The 24,708-nt window shown below is 28.9% G+C and overlaps 1 protein-coding gene across 10 annotated transcripts in view; it reads right to left on the bottom strand.

Annotated features, from left to right (window-relative positions):
• LOC124363097 (peripheral plasma membrane protein CASK) overlaps positions 1–24,708 on the bottom strand; it is a 522,470-nt gene that overhangs the window by 56,245 nt on the left and 441,517 nt on the right. For 9 of the 10 annotated variants that reach the window (XM_046818216.1, XM_046818210.1, XM_046818218.1 and 6 more), the window contains one exon: positions 12,835–12,903. In XM_046818216.1, coding sequence (XP_046674172.1) covers positions 12,835–12,903 — 69 coding nt within the window. Of the gene's footprint in view, positions 1–12,828; positions 12,904–24,708 lie in introns of all 10 variants that reach the window. The other variant, XM_046818212.1, reaches the window with a different exon arrangement.

Genomic DNA, 24,708 nt, shown 5'->3' on the forward strand with positions numbered 1-24,708 from the left:
ATAAAACCAAAGAGCCTAAAAAATATGAGTTATACTTTTTTTATAAGGGTGTGAAGGTTTTTATTTTTGATGAATTTAAATTTACAAAACAAATATTTTATATTAAGTTTTTTACAACAGATAAATAATTTAATATGTTTTTTTACTGATGTTAGACCTGTTGAAGCGAATATGTACATGATTACATAAGAATAGGTGGACAAAAAGTACTCGCTCCACTGGGACATGAATAATTGGATCTATCAATTCGCTTGCCCTACAAGAAATCTGTTTGAGCGAGTACTTTTTGTTCATTCAATTCTTTTTCGAATTAAATTAGACTACTCCTACAAATCTAATGAACATTTAAATCTCTTAAATCCCTTTAAAACCTTTTATGTTATTATTTAATGCCCTAATTGTTATTGAACGTGTCACAGAAAAGAAACAAATACAAAATAAACACAAATCATAACAATAAAAGTTTAATGACTCTGTGGTGATGCCCATTGTCATCAATTCTTATTGCAATTAAATTTGGCTATTGCCATTTACACAAATTGGAGAAGAAATATATTGAAATTATCACGTTATTAATCATCGATAGGTTTTTATGTATTTTATTATGAGAGTGAATCAAATATTAACTGCATTTTATAGATCATCTATTGATAGAGCAAATAAAATTTTGAGCACAACTAATGTTTCTCCTTTGTTCCTCTATTTATTGACTTATTTTTTTCCACTGAATCAACAATTTTTAATGCCATCATCAAAGAGTAAAAGCTGGTACTATCTATAACAAATTGTGAATGAAAATTTCCATCCCTTTTCCATCGTCATAAGTGGTGACCTCCCCATTCTTCCTTGCATCTTTGGGATCGGGACTATGGGTTTCATATTTAAGTGTTTATCAATGAATATGAGCAATTTTTATTGAGATAATGCAGCTGTGAGTGGTCAAACGTCATAAACCAAATTGTACTTTGAATAGACATTTTTGCAGATATGCCAGATTCATGGCATCAAGCACTTGGCTGCAGTATACATTAATTGTGCACTGTTAATGGAGGAATTCTATGAGCAGTACACCTCCACAGTTCTATAAAAACTGTAGCAAAAACTTTTCCTGCAGAAAGACGGGTCTTGCTAATTTTTGTGTCAGTCATGGACTTGGGTCTATGAAAGCGTTTTTTTTCAGCCAACTGCACAATCAGTTGGTGAAAAAATTTGGCATTTAAAGACATTGCACCACTCATTTCACCAATGGAGCCTTGATAAGAGAAGTCTGGTTAACATTTGATTCACCCTGATAATTGTATAGGATTGGAAATTGCAGAGCATTTCTTTTTCATCTAATTTTCATCAAAACAACATTTCTGAAATTCATAGTACCGAGATTATTACCACATAAACATTCAAACCCTACAAACAGTTCCTTAACGATTAAATACAGAACATATAAAAGTAATATTTATGGTGCAAAAACAAATTAAACAACTATTAGAGTGCATTAGACTATAATACAACAATCAAGACAAATGAACTTTTATTCCATTTGAGAAATTTTGACTGTCTAGAGTCTAACCTATATGTGCTAATAAATCTACCACTTAAATTAAATCCTCAAATCCTGAACTTATAATAGAAAGTAAAAGTAATAAAACACAATAACATAAACACTTGTTCTTTTAATATTAACTGTTTAATGTTTCATATTGATATACTGTTTAATTTTACATTATATGTATAATATATGTAAACATATGTCTAAGACTTTCAGTGCACCATTTTTATTACATAGGCATGTTTGTTAGTTCTAACAATAAAAGTTGCTACTGCCAGAGTTTTACTGTCCTTTATTTTCTGTTTAATGTTCTTGTTAAATTTATAAGGACTGGGACAGTGTCATAACTGTTTAATTGCATACACTCAGCTTGTTTTAAGACCCCATATTTTCTGTTTCAGTTGCTTTCAGGTTGTTTTGGCCATGGTTCGAGAGCTCTACAAATGGTCTGCGCCTTTGGCTAAAATTTAATTTAATATTTCAAGATCACCAGTCAGACTACTGGTTAAATGGAGAACCATCTTTCTGACAATTAAACATCATTATTTAAAATTTGCATACTATCGAAATTTTTTCGGCCTCTGATATAATGAAATTTATAATTGGGAAGTCCAAATTCAACTATCTGGTCCGTTTTTGAGAATTTTTACACATAGTATGTATGGTGTGTCCTATATTTACAATGTGTACAGTCACTACCATTGTAGTAAATCTAGTAGCAAAATTGAGCTATTGCAGTTGCCCTCAATGTATGGTGTGTCCTATATTTACAATTTGTAGTCACTACCATTGTAGTGAAATCTAGTAGCAAAATTGAGCTATTGCAGTTGCCCTGAATGTATGGTGTGTCCTATATTTACAATTTGTTAGTCACTACCATTGTAGTGAAATCTAGTGGCAAAATTGAGCTATTGCAGTTGCCCTGAATGTATGATGTGTCCTATATTTACAATAATTTGTACAGTCACTACCATTGTAGTGAAATCTAGTAGCAAAATTGAGCTATTGCAGTTGCCCTGAATGTATGGTGTGTCCTATATTTACAATTTGTTAGTCACTACCATTGTAGTGAAATCTAGTGGCAAAATTGAGCTATTGCAGTTGCCCTGAATGTATGATGTGTCCTATAATTACAATAATTTGTACAGTCACTACCATTGTAGTGAAATCTAGTAGCAAAATTGAGCTATTGCAGTTGCCCTCAATGTATGGTGTGTCCTATATTTACAATTTGTACAGTCACTACCATTGTAGTGAAATCTAGTAGCAAAATTGAGCTATTGCAGTTGCCCTCAAAGTACTGTATGGTGTGTCCTATATTTACAATTTGTAGTCACTACCATTGTAGTGAAATCTAGTAGCAAAATTGAGCTATTGCAGTTGCCCTGAATCTAATACCAGCTATTTTACACTGGAGGAATGATTCAAAGAGATGAGTGTGGTTAAGAAATTAAAGAAGGAAAGAAACTGTAAAAATTAGGATAACACTTAAGAAAGATCAACATTTAAACATAGGATTAAAATATAGGGAATTATTCCATGTTTTAAAAAAATCGGGGTTCCGATTTGGCTGATTAGAATGGGTATTTAAAAGGTATTCCATATCCTAAAAAAGTTGCGACCCAATATGGCTGATTAACATATATGTTTGTGAACTTTTCCAAATTCTAAGAAAATAAAATTATTTTAGTATTTTTTATGTGGAGTTAAAATGCTTTTAGAGTATTCGTTAAATAAAGATAACGTTTTCAAATGCACAGGCATCTTTACTTTATACCTTGTAATTTTTATAGTAACAGTATTAAAATAATTTAATTCTTCATTCTTATGTGCTGTGGATAATTAATACAAAATACAAGGCAATCTATCTTTTTTACTTTTAATCTTACTTATCTTTTTAATTTATGTTAGCTGCACACTAATATTGTTTTATTTTATTCAGCACATAAACATGTAAGCTTTAACAGTTATTAGCAACTTGAAGGTGTTAAGGTTAAATCATGTGTTTAAAAAAATTCAGAATTGCCTAACAATGAAAAGAAAAAAAACTAAAAATAACACACCAACATGCAAATGCACATGCAAAAACGAGCAACAAAATATAATGCATTAGACATATCTTACCCTTTAATTTTTTCTTATTTTTGGTTTTGTCATGTTGAAATTAGAAATTACAGAAGAAACCACAGGGTTTAAAAATTATCATAATATTACAAAAACAAAAAATATAAATACAATCTGTGCTAATATAATAAGTACAAAGTCTGTGCTATAACTATTTGTCCAACAACTGTAGGCTACAATTTAAAATTGAAAGATTTAATCAACAACAGTTTTTGCTATATAATAAGCGATAAGAAACTGTATTGTATAAAAAACAATTAAGATATAAACAAAACTGCAGTGAAAAAAGATTTTGAGCAAATTTCGTGGTACTGCTTTTTAATTACATTTTTCTAAATAAGAAGGAATAATTAATCCTCTCTTACTTAATTGCTTTATAATATTACAAATAATATTGAAATAATAAATTTATGTAAACTGCAGTTGTTAGATACAACTTAAATGTTCTTGTAATTCAATAATTGCTTTTATTATTCTAACAAAACTAAAGAATGGATTTTACAGATTTTTTAATTGATGGATGATTAAGGATAACAGGGTTGTGGACATTTGTAATTGTTATATGTTACATCTTAGAATTATTGACACCTGAGAAAGAAGATAGATTTCAATCTTCCAAATATATTCTTGTATCGTATAACGATCACAAATGTCTGCAATCCTGTTATTCTTTAAATCCAACCATTTTGTACTGTTTAGTAACTTTTCATTGAACAATACACTCAAAAATGTAAGCTCTAAATAAGTAATTAATAAATATATGTTTATTAAGTCCAAAACATTTCCATGATAAGTCTTAATAATATAATTAATTATAACATTTAAATTACTTAATATTGACAGTACAAAAAACTACAACCAATATAAATCTAATTTGTCTTTTTAAAAGTATTAAGTGTATTCTCATCATTTCCTCATTACAATTTATTCAAGCATGTATAAATATTTCGGTAGCAATAATGTAATTAAATAATTCACACATGTTATAAAGTACAAAGTTATTTGTTCATCAAAATGTATTGTTTTAAACATTTAAAAAAGCTTCAACACTTTTCAAAATATGATTAAAATCACAAATTAACAACAGATATCACAAAAGATAACACATAATTACTAAAAAAAATCAAATAGTTATATGAAATATACAATTTCCAATAGCTATAATTTATATATGCTAAATAATGTTTGAAATTAATGTATACTATATTAACAACTAACAGATCATTTTCAAGCTATTAATCTTCTAGTTTGTTGATTATAAATTGAAGCAACACTAATAATTTATACACTCGCCAATTTGATTAAATAATAAAACAGTTTATATGAAATCTTACAGCCTACACATATCTTAACATTCTAAAAACCTCTTTCTAAAAATCTTATATCTTTTAGAATCCGCTTACAATGTCATAATGAAACATATTTTAGGCGATTTTTCCCTTAATTTTTGGTTTACAAGGTACCTACTCGTATTTAATTATAAAACTGAAACTTCAAGTATTCTAATCTCAATTTTAATTATTTGCATTTTATTTCAATCAGTAATTAAAAAAAAAAATTCCATTACAGCTATATTTAACTTTTGTCTAAAGAAAAAATAACAAAGTGTACAGATATCTGTCATGAATGTTTTATAGGCAATTTAATTATGTTTTATATAATTACAATTAATAATGGAAGTTCAATACATTTCTTAGTTGCTGAGTTACTTAAATGAGATTTCTTGAATTACTATTTGTCACTAATCATTATTATGATTTAAAGAAAATATAAATCTTAAGATCTTTAAATTCAAATTTATTATTTTTGATAAAATTACATGCAAAATTGTGAATTATTGTACCTCATAGTAATGTTGCAGTGATTTTATTGAGAATTAAAGAAATCCATACATAAAATGATTATCCTCTTAAAATTAAAATAAATAGAATACAATAAGGATTAAGAGTTAAGATTTTATTAAGAATAATATATTTTTGAAAATGTTTGACAAATTAGATGCAAGGTTTTTATTTCAGTTACAGACAATCAATAAATGTGATATTTGTAATAAAAAGATTAGGTACACATTAATATAGTTCGATTTGTTTTACACAGTAGACCAAAGTTGATATTGGCTAATAATGGTTTAAAAACTAAATATTTACTTAACATTTAATTTGTTAAAATCCTAATAAGCTGAAAACAAGACATCTATCAACAAGGAAAGCTCTGAATACAGTAATCTCATTATGGATTCCACACAGAAGTGTTAATTAGAGTTTATAATTAGTATTTTTTATAATTGAGGATAATTCATTATTAATTATATCTTTATTGAAATCACTCTATTCCTTTGATTCACTTACATTGAAGAAAAGCCACTATAACCTCTAAATTTTGAAACTAACGACTCTAAAATATCTAATAAATTAAATATTAGTTAAAAATTAACCTCCAAGTTATCATACTAAAACATGATTTTTGTCTTTGTATACTTTGAAATTAAGCTGATCAAAACAAACATTCTTTCTTTGTTAGAGATGGGTCAGACAAGTGCTGAGTTCCCAGATGATTGTGTGGTCGTGACAAACAGATCAGTTTGACATCACTTAACGGGAAAGTTCTTGAGTACCAGCAAGCAAAGACGAGTACAGACGTATTTCTTCATGATTCCAACTGGATTTGCAATCCATATATCGCACAATTATAACGATAAATTCAACTAAACTAAATTACAAATCTAAATTAAAGCTAATGCCATAGTGTATCAAAACTGAATTAAATGCATTTTATGAAAATAATTGGATTTTCTGTTTCACCGCCTCACTAAACTTAGTTCCTTCAAGATGGAAAACTACTGGCATCAAAAGCTAAACTATACAATAGTTGAGCAAGAAAAATAATAACACATCATCAAATAGGAAAACTCCCAGATGAGAAACTTCATATGGTGCAAAATATGTATTTAATAACTAAAAGATCTTGTTCCTGCAAGTAACTTGTTTACCCGGCATTTGTTCGCACATGTGAAGAGGATAAAAGTAATGAATAAAAAATAGAGAATTGGAATCGCTGAATATATTGGAAAGAAAGAGTTTGGCAGTAGATGATTTTTATATAACAGTTAAGCTTTAATATAACACTCCTGACATTTGAAAATGGCTCAATAGTATTGGAAATTAGTTGAGTTTCATATTAAAACAAATACTAGATTACTACAATAGTCAACCTCCTCAGACCCAGGACCTCCTCCAGTGTCAAATATAATGTCTTTCAAGGTTATAACAGGACTTAAGAGGTTAACTGCTTATGTATTTTGCACTTGAAATACAATTTTTTTCTTCCAAATATATAATAGTGTGATTTACACATGACATAATGATGAATAAACATAGCTAGTTAGGCAATCTTTGTATGGGACAGGCTAAATAAATTATGATAACTATATTGATAATAATTATCAATGTGTTCTATTGGCACCCTAACAATGACGAGAAGAATGTAGTAACAACAAAGAGCTTGAAATCATTGTTTTACAGTAATATTCAACTAGGACAAACAACTGGCCCAAATTATTGTACATTTGCTCATAGTAATTGCGAGTTTAAAGGTCATGATTTGGTCGGTTAATTAACCACAATTACTCATCTTTGATTAACTAAATCGTTATTTATTACATTGGATTGTTCCACTAGTATTGAAACACAAAACTAATTAATAATCACAAGTTACATACTGTACCGTAATTTTACAATATGATTTTAAGCCTTTATTTCTAAAAATAACGTAAAGGTATTTCTAAGCCTAGATAAAATCACACAAGAGCATATTCTAGGTGTCAAAATGAGACTTTTTTCCAGGGAACGTGAATTCACACATACTCCTCCCAGAGCTTCAGATGTCCAAAGATAGTCTGCATTTTATATTTTTTTCATAAATGTAAATGAACTGATTAAACCCAACTTTATACACTTATTACTAATCAGTATACATAATTATAACTAATTTTATATTAATTGTTTTCTATTAAAACAAGTGTGTTAGTGGATATGGAAATATCTCATGGCAATCTGCAACTCACTGTGCTTCTTCTACCTACCATACTAAATACAGTTTCATTACACCAATTTCCTAAGCAATGCATTAGTGTAGAGAAAAATATGGTAAAATCAAATTTGTTTATTCTTATTAAGATTATTACAATGTTTACAATTTCAGCATGTCATATCTTTATTTAAACTTAAGGATTTTCCAGCTAAATTCTAGTTAACATAATACATATTTTGGTTTCAGTAATGGAAAGAATTTTTTTAACTAATTTTAGTACCAGAAGGAAGCGTATAAGGACTCATATTTACTAGAGAAAGGCTCTTCTACCTTAAGAGTATGTTCCTGAGAGGTTTTATATGTATTCAGAAACACATAGTACTTATTGATGATTAATGTTTTTTAATTAGGAATTTGTTTTGCGATAAATACTTTTTCACTTATTTTCAATTTACACAACAGCTTTTTAAAACAGTTTCTATATATACCCTTTTAAATAATGATATACATTTGAAGGTATCTATACTCTGTGCAATTATAACTATAGACTTTTTTAGTTAAAAATATCTAAAAACATGTATAGAAGATCAGTTAAAACTACATTCCATTGAAATTTAAATTGGACAGTTTGTTTATAGCCTTAGGAGCACAAATATAGGACATAACACACAGATGCAAATATAAGGTAATAAAAATATGGTTCCACTTTTAAACAACAATCACTTTTTTAGATGAAGATTGTTTAAAAAAATAAGATTTTCTAAAAAGAGAAAATTTACAAGAAAATTTTTATTTCATATAATTTGTTTGCCTTTATATATGCATGAATCTTAAAAAAATCAAAGATTTCTTTTCAAAACAATACAGTCTTATACATGAATATCTTAATTTTAAAATTAAACTGCAATACAACACTTTTGAGTTTAATATATTTTCATATGAAATATTAGGAAATGTATGTAAATTATAAATATGCAGTAGGTACACGATTTATAGTGACCTACTCTTATAAGCTTAAATGATTATATGATTAATATTAACTACAAAAATGAAATACAATACAAATAATATTTTACAAAAATATTGCAAAGAATATAATATTATTAATAACTAGACTATAGATAAGTATTTTTTACAGTTTACAGAGAACATTACGGTTACTCGTCTTTTTATCAGATATTTTTAAACAAATTTAAAAATCAAACAAACCAATAAAATTATAAATATTTATTTTTGGATTTAAAATGGATAAATTTATTGGATTGTTTAAATTTTTAATATCTTGAGCTTATAAAGTAAAACATATAAAATAAAAGTATTAAAACTTTAAATAAAAAAATAATGATGAATAAATAAATTTAAGCATTTGTAAAAAACATAACATACAGTACAAATTTAACAAATGATTGTTGGATTGTGATACATTGAACTACAGGTTTTTTCTGCCGGAATAAAAAATTAAATGTATTTGTGATGACGAGAATTTAGAGAGAAACAAAAAAACCATATTTGTACTGTAAAATATGTAAAATACATATTTTCAATGAAATATGTTTAGATCATTAATTAGACATGTGGTTATACCTTTACATTGTAATATAAAAACGTATACTGTTACAATTAATCAGACTTTGATGAATTAGAACGCTTATACCAATGAGAGAATAGTGACCAGGAACTTCCCAAGTAATGTTACACTTCTCAGTAATTTTGTCTTCATACTTTCCAAGAAATGTTACACTTCTCAGTAATTTTGTATTCAAGCTTCCCAAGAAATGTTACACTTCTCAGTAATTTTGTCTTCATACTTTCTAAGTAATTTTACACTTCTCGGTAATTTTGTCTTCAAATTGTAAATTTAAATTAAACAGAGGATGACTAGAAGAGGAACTAGAAACTACAGCTGGCTTTTATCACTTTGGTAGTAGTTTGCAACCAAGAATACATGATTTGGTTGGACTTTAGAGAAGAGAGACGGGTCTTGAATACAGAATACTCTCCAAAACCTAAGAACTTATGTTATTCTCACCAATGGAATAAAAAAATTGAGATTTCAATAAACAATTTTAATAGTGAATACAGATAAAAGATCCAAATTGCTGTAAATTGTAATATAATCTTATAACTCAAGTACATACAAATTACACAAAGATAAAAATGCTAAGTACTGTAGCATTTAAGCATTTTAGCATTAGCATTTAATTTACTAAGCGCTAGGCATGTAATTGCGTTCAGTTTAATCATTTTTTCACATAGATACCAATTAGCATAAAAAAATCCTAAAACAAAAAGTATTAATTTTGCCTATACATAATAATAGCCTATAATAAACTATAAAAAGTTACTAATTTTGTCTTTATTTGAATACTTTTTATCCTCTCCACAATAACTTAAACCACATGCTATCATCAAAAAGTTCTCTCAGAAAGCTAATTTTGAGGGATTAGAATCAAAGCAACAAAAAGTAAAAAAGTCTCAATAATTTAAATTTATTTTCCTTAACGGAAATTCAAGTACCCAACAATAGTTTTCATTTTGTACTAGTTAGCAATATATCACACTGACTTCCCTTCATAAAAGAAATATATATATATATATATATATATATATATATATATATATATATATATATATATATAAAATAACCATTCCTGAGATAACATTATTTCTGATTTAAGACACCATCAATAGTTAAATATAATTTTGTTTCAAAGCACACAAGACAATGGTGGAAAATAACTTTTTTATTTAGTTGCATTTATGTATGGAGCATTTCTTGAGATCGTCTCACAACAAATGGCAGAAAACGTCTTGTGAACTTTTGATTTAGACTGGAGATATTGACATCAAACAAACTGTCATAATGGATGGAGCCCTTTTAGGAACCGTTACGTTTCAAAATTACTATTATAACAATAAGCTTCATAAAGACTCTGATAGAGTTTTATACATTCGTCGTATGATGGTGGGTCTTTGTGTAGGCTAAAAAATAAAGAAAAAGAGTTTTTTAATACAAAATGAACAACACTGTTTATTTAAAACCAAAAGTAATAAATTGTATTACTATTTTGCAATTTATTACTGTTAGTATGGTTTAGTAGTTGATATTGACAATGTTTTTTTATTGGAATCAAGGAGAACTTGAAGTGTGATCCATAGGAATCAGTAATATTCATCAAGTGTGTTTCAGCACAGAATACTAATGACATTTATGTTTCTTTTGAAATTGATACGGGAATTGTTAGTAACAAATCAATCAACCAGTATTTTGCAGATTTACATCCTTACTTAGTACTTAGTCTAAGAGACCATTGTTGTTTGTGATTGATATTTACGTAACAAGTTAGGTAACGGGCTCTCTACTGTAGAATAGGGAAGAAAGTTACGTAACAAGGCAATAAACATCTACGTACTGTACAGAGGTTTTATATAATGTGGTATGTACAATAATGTATCAAATTCTATATACGGGGTTTTCAAAAGCTACAAATACAACAAAAAAGTATACTTATGTGTCCTCAACTAATAAGGTTAACATAACTGGTAGGTAGGCATTCAACGCACTATGTAATTTAACTACTAATCTTTTATCCATTTTAACGGATTTTGTTGATTTGTATTTGAATTTTTTTATCGAAAACAATTAATTACACGGATCAGGTTATAACAATGTACAACCTACAGTATGGCTATTGTGACTGGTCACCTGGAATTTTATGGTTTAATTAATTACATGACTGGTGATGTAATAAGTTGATTACATGATTGATAGAATAAGATGGTTAACTTGAGGGATTTGGAAAACATTAAAGAATAGGAATTTCAGGGCAAGTAGGATTGTTTTCAGTTAACCTCTGCTTTTTGGGTGACTTCATTGTGAAAACTTAAGGTTAAAACCAATAACAAATTCAATCCATATAGATGCATAATCAATTAATAAGAAATTCTATTTTCTTATTTGGAATTTGGTTTGATGTAATTTAAAATAATTTTAATTGTTTAAATCTCCAATACAAGGCTGGTTGAATTTAATTATGTAAGATCTAACAAAATTGAAATTAAGGCAAAGCAAATGAAAATGATGTCAATGATTTGACTGTAATGGGTTGTATATATTAAATAATGTTTTATAATTAACATTAAGTAGGACATTTTTGAATTTCCAATATGGTGTTATGTACTATGAATTATACTAATTATTATGAATAATTATAGAAAATTCAAACCATCTATATTAACCGAGTTGGTTTGTTATTTTCAATTGGATTCTTTCATGAAAGCTTGTCTTCTGATAAAAAGCTAATGTGATAGTAACAGATGAACGTATTAACTGTCTTTGTCACGTGATAGAATAATACAATGTCTTTTTAGCATTATATGAATAATCAAATGATATTTTTTCAATATATAATGAATGGCTTTCTTGTTACTAACTCTGGAAATTCCTTTATTGGAAATTTTTTTATTGGTAAATAGCGTTCGCCAATAATACCGATTGTTCGATTGTCTAGAATCTTGACAATTTACAGGTTGGTTGTTTTAAGTAGTTAAGTGCTGATTAATTAATCATCAGGTTTAACATAAATAATTTCAATTAATTTCTTCTGAAACTATTAATTGTAATATTCTTTAGCTATTTATAACTAAATGTTATACACTCCTTACTGCAATTCTCACTAAAAGATCAACACCTACATTTTACTTGTATTAGGTAATGAAGTTTCTTTTTAAAGTGAGTATTCATTTGCAGTGTCTATCAGATCAACATAATTAATTCTTAACTTCTTGTCCAAGTTAGATAAATGAAATAAAAAGCACCTAAGTATGGAACTTTATTTAGGGCACAAGAAAATGACTTGATATCAAACGTTATGACTGTTATTAAATTATTTTATGTTTCCAAAGTAACGTGTGAGGGCATAAATATTATTTGGTGCTAATTTCATGCCTTAAGAAGATCAATTTTGGTCATTTGATTTATAACTTTATAAGAGATTGTTTACAGATTCCCACTGAATTCACTTTATTAAGGTTGTTTTTTTTTTTATTAGTGGAAATTAGTGAATTAGTGAGTGCATATTCCCCAGAAGTGCGTGATTATGGGACGGACAGTAAAGAATGTGTCTTACTTGTACCTCACACGGAGGCGGTGCACTTCTGTATGACGGCACTATCTTGAACGTCACAGACCCTCTCGCTTCTCTCTGTAACAGGATGGAACATGTTACCATGGAATATTTCAATACCATCATATAAGAATCACTCGACAGTTGGATTTTACTTCTCAGCCACTCAGCCACTGCACATCTATTCTGGAATCCTATGCTGTGTATTGTCACTGAAATAAATAAACATTTTTATTAAGTAAAAATCTTTTGTGTACATATAAGCACACAATATAAGTGTAGAGTGCTAAATTGATTCTGCGATAACTAGTTATCAGCAATATAATTCCAGTAGTTAACTATACTGTACACTACTACACTAAACTGTAGCTACATAGCTACACGCAAGCTCAGAGCTATTGACAAGCCTGAAGTAAAATTAAGGTGAAGCTACAAAAGATAAGGAAATGAATGTGGGGCCTTGTTTACAGAGCCTGCAATAATAAGGAACTTTTCAATTCCAAAGAACAATGTTTCAACTGACACCCGTTTCTCTGGAAATTTCTCTGACATATTTCAATTTCAAGGATTTCAAGACTTGTATTGTTTTTAAGCATGTATATATAATGCAATTAACAAAGTCAGATGAAAAAATAAATATACAGAACAAAAAATATCTATGTCATAACTTATATTAAATTTAAAAATATAACTAAAATTAAAAAACAATCTACAACTAGTTAACAGGATAAAAAACATTAAAATGTATGTATATAATACAAGACTAAGATATAAAAATAAAAGACAATAATTAGAAGTTAAGATTACTCATATCACAGTCAATAAAATTTTCTACTGATTATAAAATATTAAATTTATTTAAGGGTACAGATTGTGTGTTTTCTGGTAATTTGTTAAAAAGTTTTATTCTAATATAAATATGGTTGCTCCCAGTTTTTTCTAAACCTACTGGTACTAAACCTAATAGATAATATTTTCTAGTCCAATATTGATGTAGGTCTTTTCTAACTGTTAGGTAACTAATTAGGTCTTTTACATCAATTAGACAGCAATAAATTTAATAATACATTATATAAACTTGGTAAAGTCATTGTATGCAGTTCTCAGAAAAAAGGTCTAATTGATTCTCTTTGTTGTACAATCGTTATGACTCTCAGAGCTTTTTTGTCATATAAAACCTTTTACTATTGCCCTATAGAGAGATTCCATACCTTAAATGGCAATGAAATAAATGTGAAGTGAGCGCGACATAGCTTGCTAATTTGCGCAAAAGTAATATAACTATAGATAATTTTTTACATAGTTGCTAAATATACCAATGCCAGTTTAGTTTACTATCACGGTGTATATATAATAATTTCACCAGTTTTATATTTTTTTGGGGATATATTATTTAAAGAGAATATGACTTTTTCTGTCTTATTATTATTTACTACCAAAACGGTTTACTTCAAACCAGTAATAATCAAAAGATTGACTTTCTTCCCTAACTTAGCCATCTAGATTTCTATGGTAGTTTAAAAGTGTAGTATCGTCTGGATATAAAATTGATGAACAAGGAGTATTAAAAGAAAGATAATTAATTGCTTTTAGAAATAAAAGAGGGCCAAGGACAGACTCTTGAGGCAGTCCAACATTTACATTTATAACATTAGATACATCCTGCCCCTGAACAACGATATATGTATTGTTAATGAAAAACATGTAATTAATTCCTTGCATGTTTATTCAATCTGCTAATATTCTCCTATAATGTAAACAGTATCTTCATACATTACGCCTACTATTCTGCATAACTATACCAACTCGTTCTATATTACTATCGCCCTAATATTAGGTAAATTTAATTACTTTATGTTCTTCAGCGGCTGTAAACTTACAACTCAAACTTAAATTGTTTATTATTATTTTTTGTTACTTTTGATGTTTATATATTTTTATTTGTACTATTACTTAAAAGGTATTTATTTCACAGAAATATTATAATTAAATAAAAAAAGTTATAAAGATACAAAAACCTCCTCAATAATATACACAATTTGTATATTTACACTTAAACTCCATAACTTATTTCAATTTTAGCTTGAACTAGCTAGAAAAACAACATGGATGATATCATCATTATAGTTGTATCTGTATACAAAGAACTGAATTGAAGTATTGCAATAATTTTTATGTGATGTGGATCTACTGAAACAGTCCATGCAAAAGTGGGTAACATGACTAGGAAAGTACTTAAAAAACTATTAACTAATCAATTTAATTTTTCTCAGCAAATTTCCTATTTCAATGTACACAATTCCAGTTTAGTGCAGGAAGTTAACTTACCAGTAAGTAAACAGTAATCATGTTACTCAAAACATTTGTCATAAAAGACTTTCCAAATTGATAATATAGTACAAATCAATACACATAATTTCCTGAGAATTCATGTAATTAAATGCAGGAGATAGGGAAATATTGCACCATGATGGATGAATTTACGGAATGTATGGTGGGGGCTCTATGCGTATAAAGAAGTACACAGTAAATGCACAGATTCAGGCTGTAATTATTTGTATTGTTGCAGAGATCGGATTGGAGATTCTGTGGCAGGAAAATAAATATGTGTGTGCCTGCATATATGTAAATGAAAGTTATGTTTTGAATTTGTATATAATTTACTATGAATAATCATTATAGTTATTTAGTTTGGTTTGTAACTTTTCAAAATAAATATTTAATATTTTTTATTTATATAATAAGTGAAATATTATTTACTAAATTATCACAAAATATCTGTAATCACTACATTGGTTCAGATAAAATTCCATACACAGTTTTACATTATCCTTTAGATGCTAGGAAATAGATTTAAAATTAGTACTCCACAACCAAAGAAATCCCCCCTCCAAAAGCTGTAACATTTTTAATAGCACTAATCCTTTTTGATAATATGGTGAAAACTGTCTGAGAATTTAAATATTATAATAGTAACCAGGTATCAAGTGCTATACTTTTTAGCTATAAAACTTGAAAATTTGAACTTGGAAAGCATTAAGGCGTCAAGTATCCACTGAGAAAATTTTTTATTACAAATTCACAATCTAACTGCAGAAATCTATTAAAAACTGTGAACTTTTTTAATAACTAATTGAAATTGATCAGGGATACTGAGGAAAATGTTACAGAATTAGACATAAATTCATGCTACCTCTTGAAAATTTGATGATAAACAGTTATACTAATTTTAGAGCTGTATTCCATAAAACCATTAACTTAAAACATTATGTAATTCTCACAAAATCCCAGAATTGTCTGACCCAGATGCTATGAAATTTTATAGTTATTCATGCTACCACATGGTGTTAATGTAGTTACAACTTTGCTACATGGCTTCATTGCTATGTCTCAATAACTTTTACAATAAGATGCTACAAAATATCTGAAACTATTAATTGCATTTTATACAAACAATTTTGTTAAAATATTATAGAATGCTTCCAATAGAAAAGTTTCACTTTCTGACTTAAATCCTCTAAACTTTACAGCAAAGTTACTATTTATCAAAGGTGTTTAGTGATAGAAAGTTTTGCAGAACAATGTCTGATTTATGGTAAATGCTTTACTTTATAAAGTTATGATTACAAGTTTTCAGTTAATTTTAGCATTGCCTTACTTCATGTGTCCGAGAGAGTGATGTGACCCTAACTTTTGTTTGTACATCAATAACTGATGTACAAATTATTAATTTAAATTTCTTTCTCAGTTCCTAAATAAGTTTCTCAATGTAAAGTTCTGGCTTCAGGGCTGTATTGCCTACTGACAGTGCATTACCAGTGCAGACAGGAACAGAACTTCATGCCTGATCGCATATAACACATCTTAATTGGTTCCCTCATTAATGGGAACACCAGATCAGTGGATTTGTTTTGAAAGCCAAAGGATTTTTTAGTGAATGAGTACAAATGTATGACTGGTATTCAGTAAAGGGGATGAATGAGTTTGAAAACAAATCTCGTGAAAGTGATTCCAATAAGCGTGTATCCATAAATGATACTAATAGACAGGGTGAAAAATTGTTTCCAAACTTCTTTCTTGAAATTTTCGTTAATCAGGCTGACTGTGTGAAAACAATGGCCTTGAAAATCTTGCCTGAGCTGATTAAAAGCTAGCTACGCATTCTCAAGTTCCTCAGTTCATTCTGACTATGGTCAAACAAATTTGTAAAAATGTTTGAGTATTTTGCAAGAGTTTAGCAATTCGACTAAGAATATCTAAAAATTCATGGTGGATTAACATGTGCCACAAATACATTGTGTATCAAATTCAATATAAAAAATGCCTAAGAGACTACATTAGCTCTACAACAAACAATCTCAGAATAAGAATGACAAGACACCATTACGACGTTAAGCATGATGATAAAAAAACCGTTAGTCATTCATGGAAAAATCCATAAAAAATATTTTGAAAATTAATAAAAAGTAAAACCAATACATAGCATCATTAACAAAGAGTGAAGTTATTTATTAAGAAATAGAAGATAAATTAATTTGATATTCAGTCCTTTGTCCTCATTGGTCATTCACTGCAGAATGTATATATATTAATACAAACACAAACACACACACACACACACACACATACCTCCCCCCCCCCCTCTCTCTCTCTCTGTTGTCTATTCAATAAAAGTTTACTGTTGTTATCAGAGCCTTATACATTTGCAACTATATTTATTTATTGTTATTGTAGTGATATATATATATATATATATATATATATATATATATATATATGTATATAAAATTCTTTATTGCACTTATATTTATGTTCTTGGAGTTATAACAACACTTATGTTGTATCCATGTATTTATTAAAATTAACTTAAATATATAACATATTCATGGTTATTAAATTATATTGTGCATTGACTGTATTGAAATGGATTTACCATTGTTGTAAATAAACAATTCAAATACAATAAAATTAAGAAATCTTCAAGGAGAATACTGAATTGATCTAATTACAGCATACCTATCTAATTACAGCATACCTACCGATCTAGCCTTTAACAGACCCTGTAAGTGGCATTCTCAGTCTTTTTATCTCAATGTCTGACTGTGACATAGCTATTTTTATGTGTTTGGTGCTCGTTTTAAGACTATCACAAGGTAAAAATATAATCTGAGAACATCTGACATTTTTAACCCTTTTGATACTCTCCCCATTTCAATCTCCACCAAAAGTACCATGGCTGACGTTGACTTTGGTTCTTATGAAAGATTCCTCAATCAATTTCAAGAAAAACCATAATTATTGTTTGACATTTTAAAACCTTTTGATAATCTCTCCATTTCAATCTCCACCAAAAGTACCATGGCTGACGTTGATTTTGGTTCTTATGAAAGATTCCTCAATCAATTTCAAGATAAACCATAATTATTGTTTGACATTTTTAACCCTTTTGATACTCTCTCCATTTCAATCTCCACTAAAAGTACCATGGCTGACGTTGATTTTGTTTCTTATGAAAGATTCCTCAATCAATTTCAAGAAAAACCATAATTATTGTTTGACATTTTTAACCCTTTTGATAATCTCTCCATTTCAATCTCCACCAAAAGTACCATGGCTGGCGTTGATTTTGGTTCTTATGAAAGATTCCTCAATAAATTTCAAAAAAAACCATAATTATTATTTGACATTTTTAAACCCTTTTGATAATCTCTCCATTTCAATCTCCACCAAAAGTACCATGGCTGACGTTGATTTTGGTTCTTATGAAAGACTCCTCAATCAATTTCAAGATAAACCATAATTATTGTTTGACATTTTTAAACCCTTTTGATACTCTCTCCATTTCAATCTCCACCAAAAGTACCATGGCTGACGTTGATTTTGGTTCTTATGAAAGATTCCTCAATCAATTTCAAGAAAAACCATAATTATTGTTTGACATTTTAAAACCTTTTGTATAATCTCTCCATTTCAATCTCCACCAAAAGTACCATGGCTGACGTTGATTTTGGTTCTTATGAAAGATTCCTCAATCAATTTCAAGATAAACCATAATTATTGTTTGACATTTTTAACCCTTTTGATACTCTCTCCATTTCAATCTCCACTAAAAGTACCATGGCTTACGTTGATTTTTGTTCTTATGAAAGATTCCTCAATCAATTTCAAGAAAAACCATAATTATTGTTTGACATTTTTAACCCTTTTGATACTCTCTCCATTTCAATCTCCACCAAAAGTACCATGGCTGACTTTGATTTTGGTTCTTATGAAAGATTCCTCAATCAATTTAAAGAAAAACCATGTGTGCTACACAGTGCAAGTTACCTCTCACCTTCTGGACTATAAGAATCCTCTGAGCAATCCGGATTTGGTGATATCATTATTATGCCATTCAATTTCAATTAAACATGTTTACAAAACCTAAACTCAATTTTTTTATGAAGATTCATGTTAATCTATAACTTTAAACATCTCATAATTTTTCTAAATATTGAGAAAAATGTAATCAAAATTGTGATAAGACTTAAAAATATGATTTATTGGGAATTTGAAATCACTAAAACTAAAAATATCCGTAAAGCCTCATTATTCTTTGTTTGAAATTTGTTATTGATAATGGGAGGTTTGAAAAGATAACAGGATTTGGACATTTGCCATTGTTATGGTTTGAAACACATTAAAAAATTAAAATTTATTCCTCTGAAACAATATGTAACTGTCTACCGACTTTTATTTTAAAATATATTTTTTTATACGAGAAATAAAAAAGATGGTGTGGTGTATTATTAGACTTCTGATATACGAGTATACCAAATTCAAGTAAAAAAACAAACTCATTTGATAAGCCTTACGATTACAAAAGTACACATATAAGTAAATACATGACACACATATATTCTGTTGTATCAGAGTAAATTTAGTGAGTTTTTAAATAAAACTTCTAAAGCATATATAAACAACTTCCCATGTATCTTGTGATCAATTAACTTGGAGTGATGACTGTTGTACAGTGAATACGACTGTTATTTTTAAATTTTATTTTTATGGTAATTAAACTAACTATATAAAATCACACTGTTATCAGATCTCTTAAATTATGTCTGAGGTAGAACCACATGATCATTGTACAACTTTTTAACTGCGATTTCAATGTTTTTGTGAATAAATTCAGCTTTGGATTTTCTTTGAACATTTGTCACATCGTTGGATGCGACAAAGTTACAGTTTATGGAGCAGTTTTAAAATAATTATGGTAATAACATAATGAATCAAGTTATGGTTTTAACTATACAAATCAAGTGGTAAAAGGAAAGGAAGTAGAGCACAATTAGATTCCAACAGTATTATACCCTAGCAGACTGTATACACTAGCTAGAAGCAACAGTTGAGCTAATTCTAATCAGCTGATAGCATGTTTGACTACCTGCATTAACAGATGAGGGGCAAATCTGATAGCTGACTGATAACCAATCTCTGCCCCACATCAGAGATCAGAGATACTCAATGGATAAGGGCCCTATCTGATAATCTGAGGGTTCAAAGACCAAATCCAACTACAGGCTAAAACATTTTTACTTCATAAATTAAATTGAGCCAATATTATTTTTTTAGAGTTCAAAAAATTGTTTGTTTTACTGAACGACCTAAACTAGTAAATTATGTTAATTGTATTATAATTTGTTTGTCAACATTATTTTAATAATCTGACTAGATTTGTGTTGCTATTTTATTTTATATTTTAAAGTTTTATGTGGTTAAGTAGGGTATAAAACACTTCTGAAAAAAAAAAAAAAAACACTACTAAGTTAACATTGAGTACTTTTTGGTTGTTTGTATAATGGATCAAACCGTAGTGAATGACTGTAGACTTTGGAAAGTATATCGGTTTGACATAATCAGCAGTTAAAAACATGACACATCAAGAGATGTTTCATTAGTTATCGCATTATATGTGATTTTTGCAAATTTTTGGAAAGTGACACCGCTAAAGTAGTCAAATGTCTAAAATTTCATAATGAATTATGTATACCAGGCAATGTTCATATTTTAACTTCTACAAAATTCATAAAATCTTCTTTCTTTTAAAAATTAAATACTCTTGACACATTAAAACGAAGACAAAATAATAATAAACAACATGTGTCATCAACACACTGAATACAAACATGAATTTACCTGTTTCTAAACTGCTAGTAACCTGTTAAACATGAAAAGAATAGTTTCCTTTCCTGAAACTATAAATTGGTCTATGGAGAGAGACAAATGGAATTTTACAATTTTTGCCCTAAAATCTTTGAAAGCATAGTTAAAGAACAATGATGAATTCTTGTATGGTTTACAAAAGAATAAACCATACCAGAGTCCTGATTCTCCGCGATATGTCAAGGCTTTTGATTCTGTTGATTACTAAGCACCCAACAGAGCTTCCTTAAAATCATGTTGTCCATCAGTCTTTGTGATAACTCCTGATAAAAAGGCTCTACAGACTATAAACTAGATTCCTCTTGGTTTAAAGAAGAACCCTATAAATTTTGGCGTCAAAAGTTCAAAGAGCAGTTAACTCAACTGCATGTCTGTGCGATTGCTCTTTCATTACATTCTGTCGGGTCTTTCAATATTCTGTAACATCGCTTTAGTACATTCATATAATTGAAGAAATGTCATGGAATAAAAAAAAGGAGTGGTCATGTTTTGTTGTTCTTACTAAACAAAGCATTAAGAACATTGGTCCATAAATTTGTTGTGATCTTCAGATCTATCTGGAGCACTGCTCATTCAGAAGATCTACGGCTTTCAATTCTTTAACTCTTCTAATTCTAAGATCTATGCAAATGATCTGTACAAAATAACAAACATGAGTTTTGAGTAGTATGTAGATGATAACGTTTTTGTTATCTATAATGGAGCAAGAACGAGTAATACAGTGGACAAGCACAGTATTACAGATACTATCTCCAATGATATTGACTCGAATACTGATTTAAATTAAAGTATCTCAATAAACATTTTAAAACAGTTTTCCTGACACACACAAATCCAAACAGTATATTACAAAAATACAAAATATCTATTTATTACAGCATGAATATTGTGAATATATTAAATTTAGTTTTAATTAAAAATAACAACTTAATTAACACTGCATTTATACTGTGAAACAAGGCTATCAAATAAATGAATAAAAAGTATTAATTGATAGCAATTGCATGACTGATATGAGTTTCTGCCTACTCCATGAAAATGTTGTTTTAAAAATAAAATAGATCACAGAAGTGTGATCTGAAAAAAGCCCAAGGTAATTCTTAAATTTAAATAAAATGACACTGTGTCTTAGGGACAAATACTGTATCATTTTAAGTAACCTTGTAAATATGCTACACTAGCAATTGGAGTCAAACTCCTTTACAAGTCTAATATGTACTTCGAATGCAACTTAGGCTAATATGGATGTCTTTGGGTATAAAATCTTATCTTTGTGGAAAACCATCATCTTCGATTCAATCCTTTGGTAAGTTTAACCCTGTCAAATAGAATCCCCTGGTCAATGAATATGTTGATTAATTTAGCCTCTTAATAAATTTAACTTCCTTGTCAACTTGACACTCGACCAATTTAGCCTTTCGATAAAATTGCTTTATTTTATTTCATTCCAATGGCAAAAACATTAAGTAAACAAACAATAAATAAGAATATACAGTAAATTTAATTGAAATGTTTATGCTGGAGCATATTGGAAGGCAGCTAGTACTCTCTTTCAAATTATAGAGACACTTTCCTTGAAGACAGCAATGATAAAACAGAAACTGTTCCCCAGCCTCATCATTGTCATAAGTGGACCATGGAAGTCATAACCATGTGAGTAGTGACAACTGCCGAACAGATCAAGAGACCAAGTCCTTGATGTAGTATGGGAATCCACATGGGAGAGGAACTTTGGACATACAACATACGTTCATCAATTTGGCAAGAAATAAGATATCGGCAACTTCACATCTGACTTGAAGATCTGGAAGGAGAAACTCGGCCTGAAGTTCAGTAAGTAGCACCTCCCTAAAACGCAGTCCCTGATGCATCCCCACAAATGTTAAGAACTTCCTCTGGATAGCTCCAAGCATATTAATCAGACCAAGGTGGGGGGGGGGGGGGAGCAAACTAGGCTTGAATACTCCAGAAGCTATGTAACAAGGATGAAAAGAGTGTTTATAAAACAGCTGGGTTCGTCATGCCACAACTTGACCTTGCGATGAATCCCAACATCCTCTGTGCACGTCTTAATAAATAATAAACTTGCTCATTGAAGGAGAGATCAGCACAAAAGGTAACACCCCAATCCTTTATGGTGGAGACTCTATCTAGTGGCCAACCACCCAAAGTGTACACTCCCAGTTAATTTAGTTAACTCCCACCTAGTCACCTTAACCCGCCTGTGAACCTAAACTTCTAATCAAGTTTTAATTCTTGTGAAATTAATGCCCTATCAAAGCTAACCCATTTATGTACTAACACAAAATAGCCCCTTAACCACTACTTTGTGGTAGAATAAGTTAATAATTTACCACAATTGTATTAAACTATTGTAAATTTTCTGAATACAATATGAGGTTGAGTGGTAGAGAGGGCTTAATAGCCCTAACTCCGCCTCTTTAATAAAGGCATTTTTATTTCATTTTTCATTTCAACCGTCTACAATGCCAAATTATGGCTAATCTTTAAAATATAACATTCTGGTCAATTTAAACTTACTTAGTACACAGACTAGTATTAATAGGTTATTTTTAAAATAATTTTTTATTGATGATACATAGTAAAATATTTATTTACTTGTGTGTATTGTACAAACTATTCAAACTATTCTAAACTATTCTGTGTTTTAAATTTCAAATTTTAAACCGCTCTTTCTTATAATAATTATTTACTGTCTAACATATGTAACTATTATTTTCCAGACACCGTTATATCAACAACATTTCAATATGATGTCACTCGGATAACTAGTTCAAATAATTTCGTGGTCAATATGCAATGGAACATTACTTCTCTTATATTTTTTAAAGAATTTTTAGTATTTTTTTTAAACATAATACATTAATTTTAGCTTGATTTAAGATCACCTTGGATGATTATATTTCATAATCAAAACCAAAGGTGTAATCTATTTAAAATACATTTGCTTATATGGTGACGATATATTTAGAGTGAAAGAGTTACAGGCCAGTAAGAGTGGTAACACTACAATGTTTACACATTATGTATTTACTGTATATTCAATTGACCTTGAACTATATATGAAAATTGCAGTGTATTTACAGTGCACTGACAGAGCACATGGTGCAGTAATATTGTAACTATTTGCTCATTAAGCTTTGTCCAACTACTCACTAAAGAGGTAATTAATAACAATATGGGTACAATAAGATAGAGCTCAATTACAATTACAATCTCAGCGCAAATACTCTATTGGAGGACTGAGTCTGGAGAGGCAATTACTTCAAGAGTTTTGTGACCAATATTGGACATGAATCTGCTAAATTACTTTCTGGGAAATGCAGTGAAGCAAATAATGTCTCTCAATGATCTACTCTTACAATAGTTCTGTTCTGATTCAGATTTCTCAATGCCAAAAAAAAAAACAACTATTACAGACTAAAGTCACAAAACTGACAAGAACAACAATTATATAAAATATAATCATTAAATAAGAACACTGAAATACTAATTAAATTAATTTCTATCATCTGAAAATCTTGAATAAGAAATATTCTGCCTGTATTGTAAAGGAGAATTACAATGCTGGTTTGAATTTGGCTGGGTCAGTTATTAATCTATGAGATCGTGGCAGAACATTGAAATGTTTTTTTCAATTAGTAGTCAAGGATCTTT

The sequence above is a fragment of the Homalodisca vitripennis genome, chromosome 5 (genome assembly GCF_021130785.1).
Source record: "Homalodisca vitripennis isolate AUS2020 chromosome 5, UT_GWSS_2.1, whole genome shotgun sequence".
Lineage (NCBI taxonomy): Eukaryota > Metazoa > Arthropoda > Insecta > Hemiptera > Cicadellidae > Homalodisca > Homalodisca vitripennis.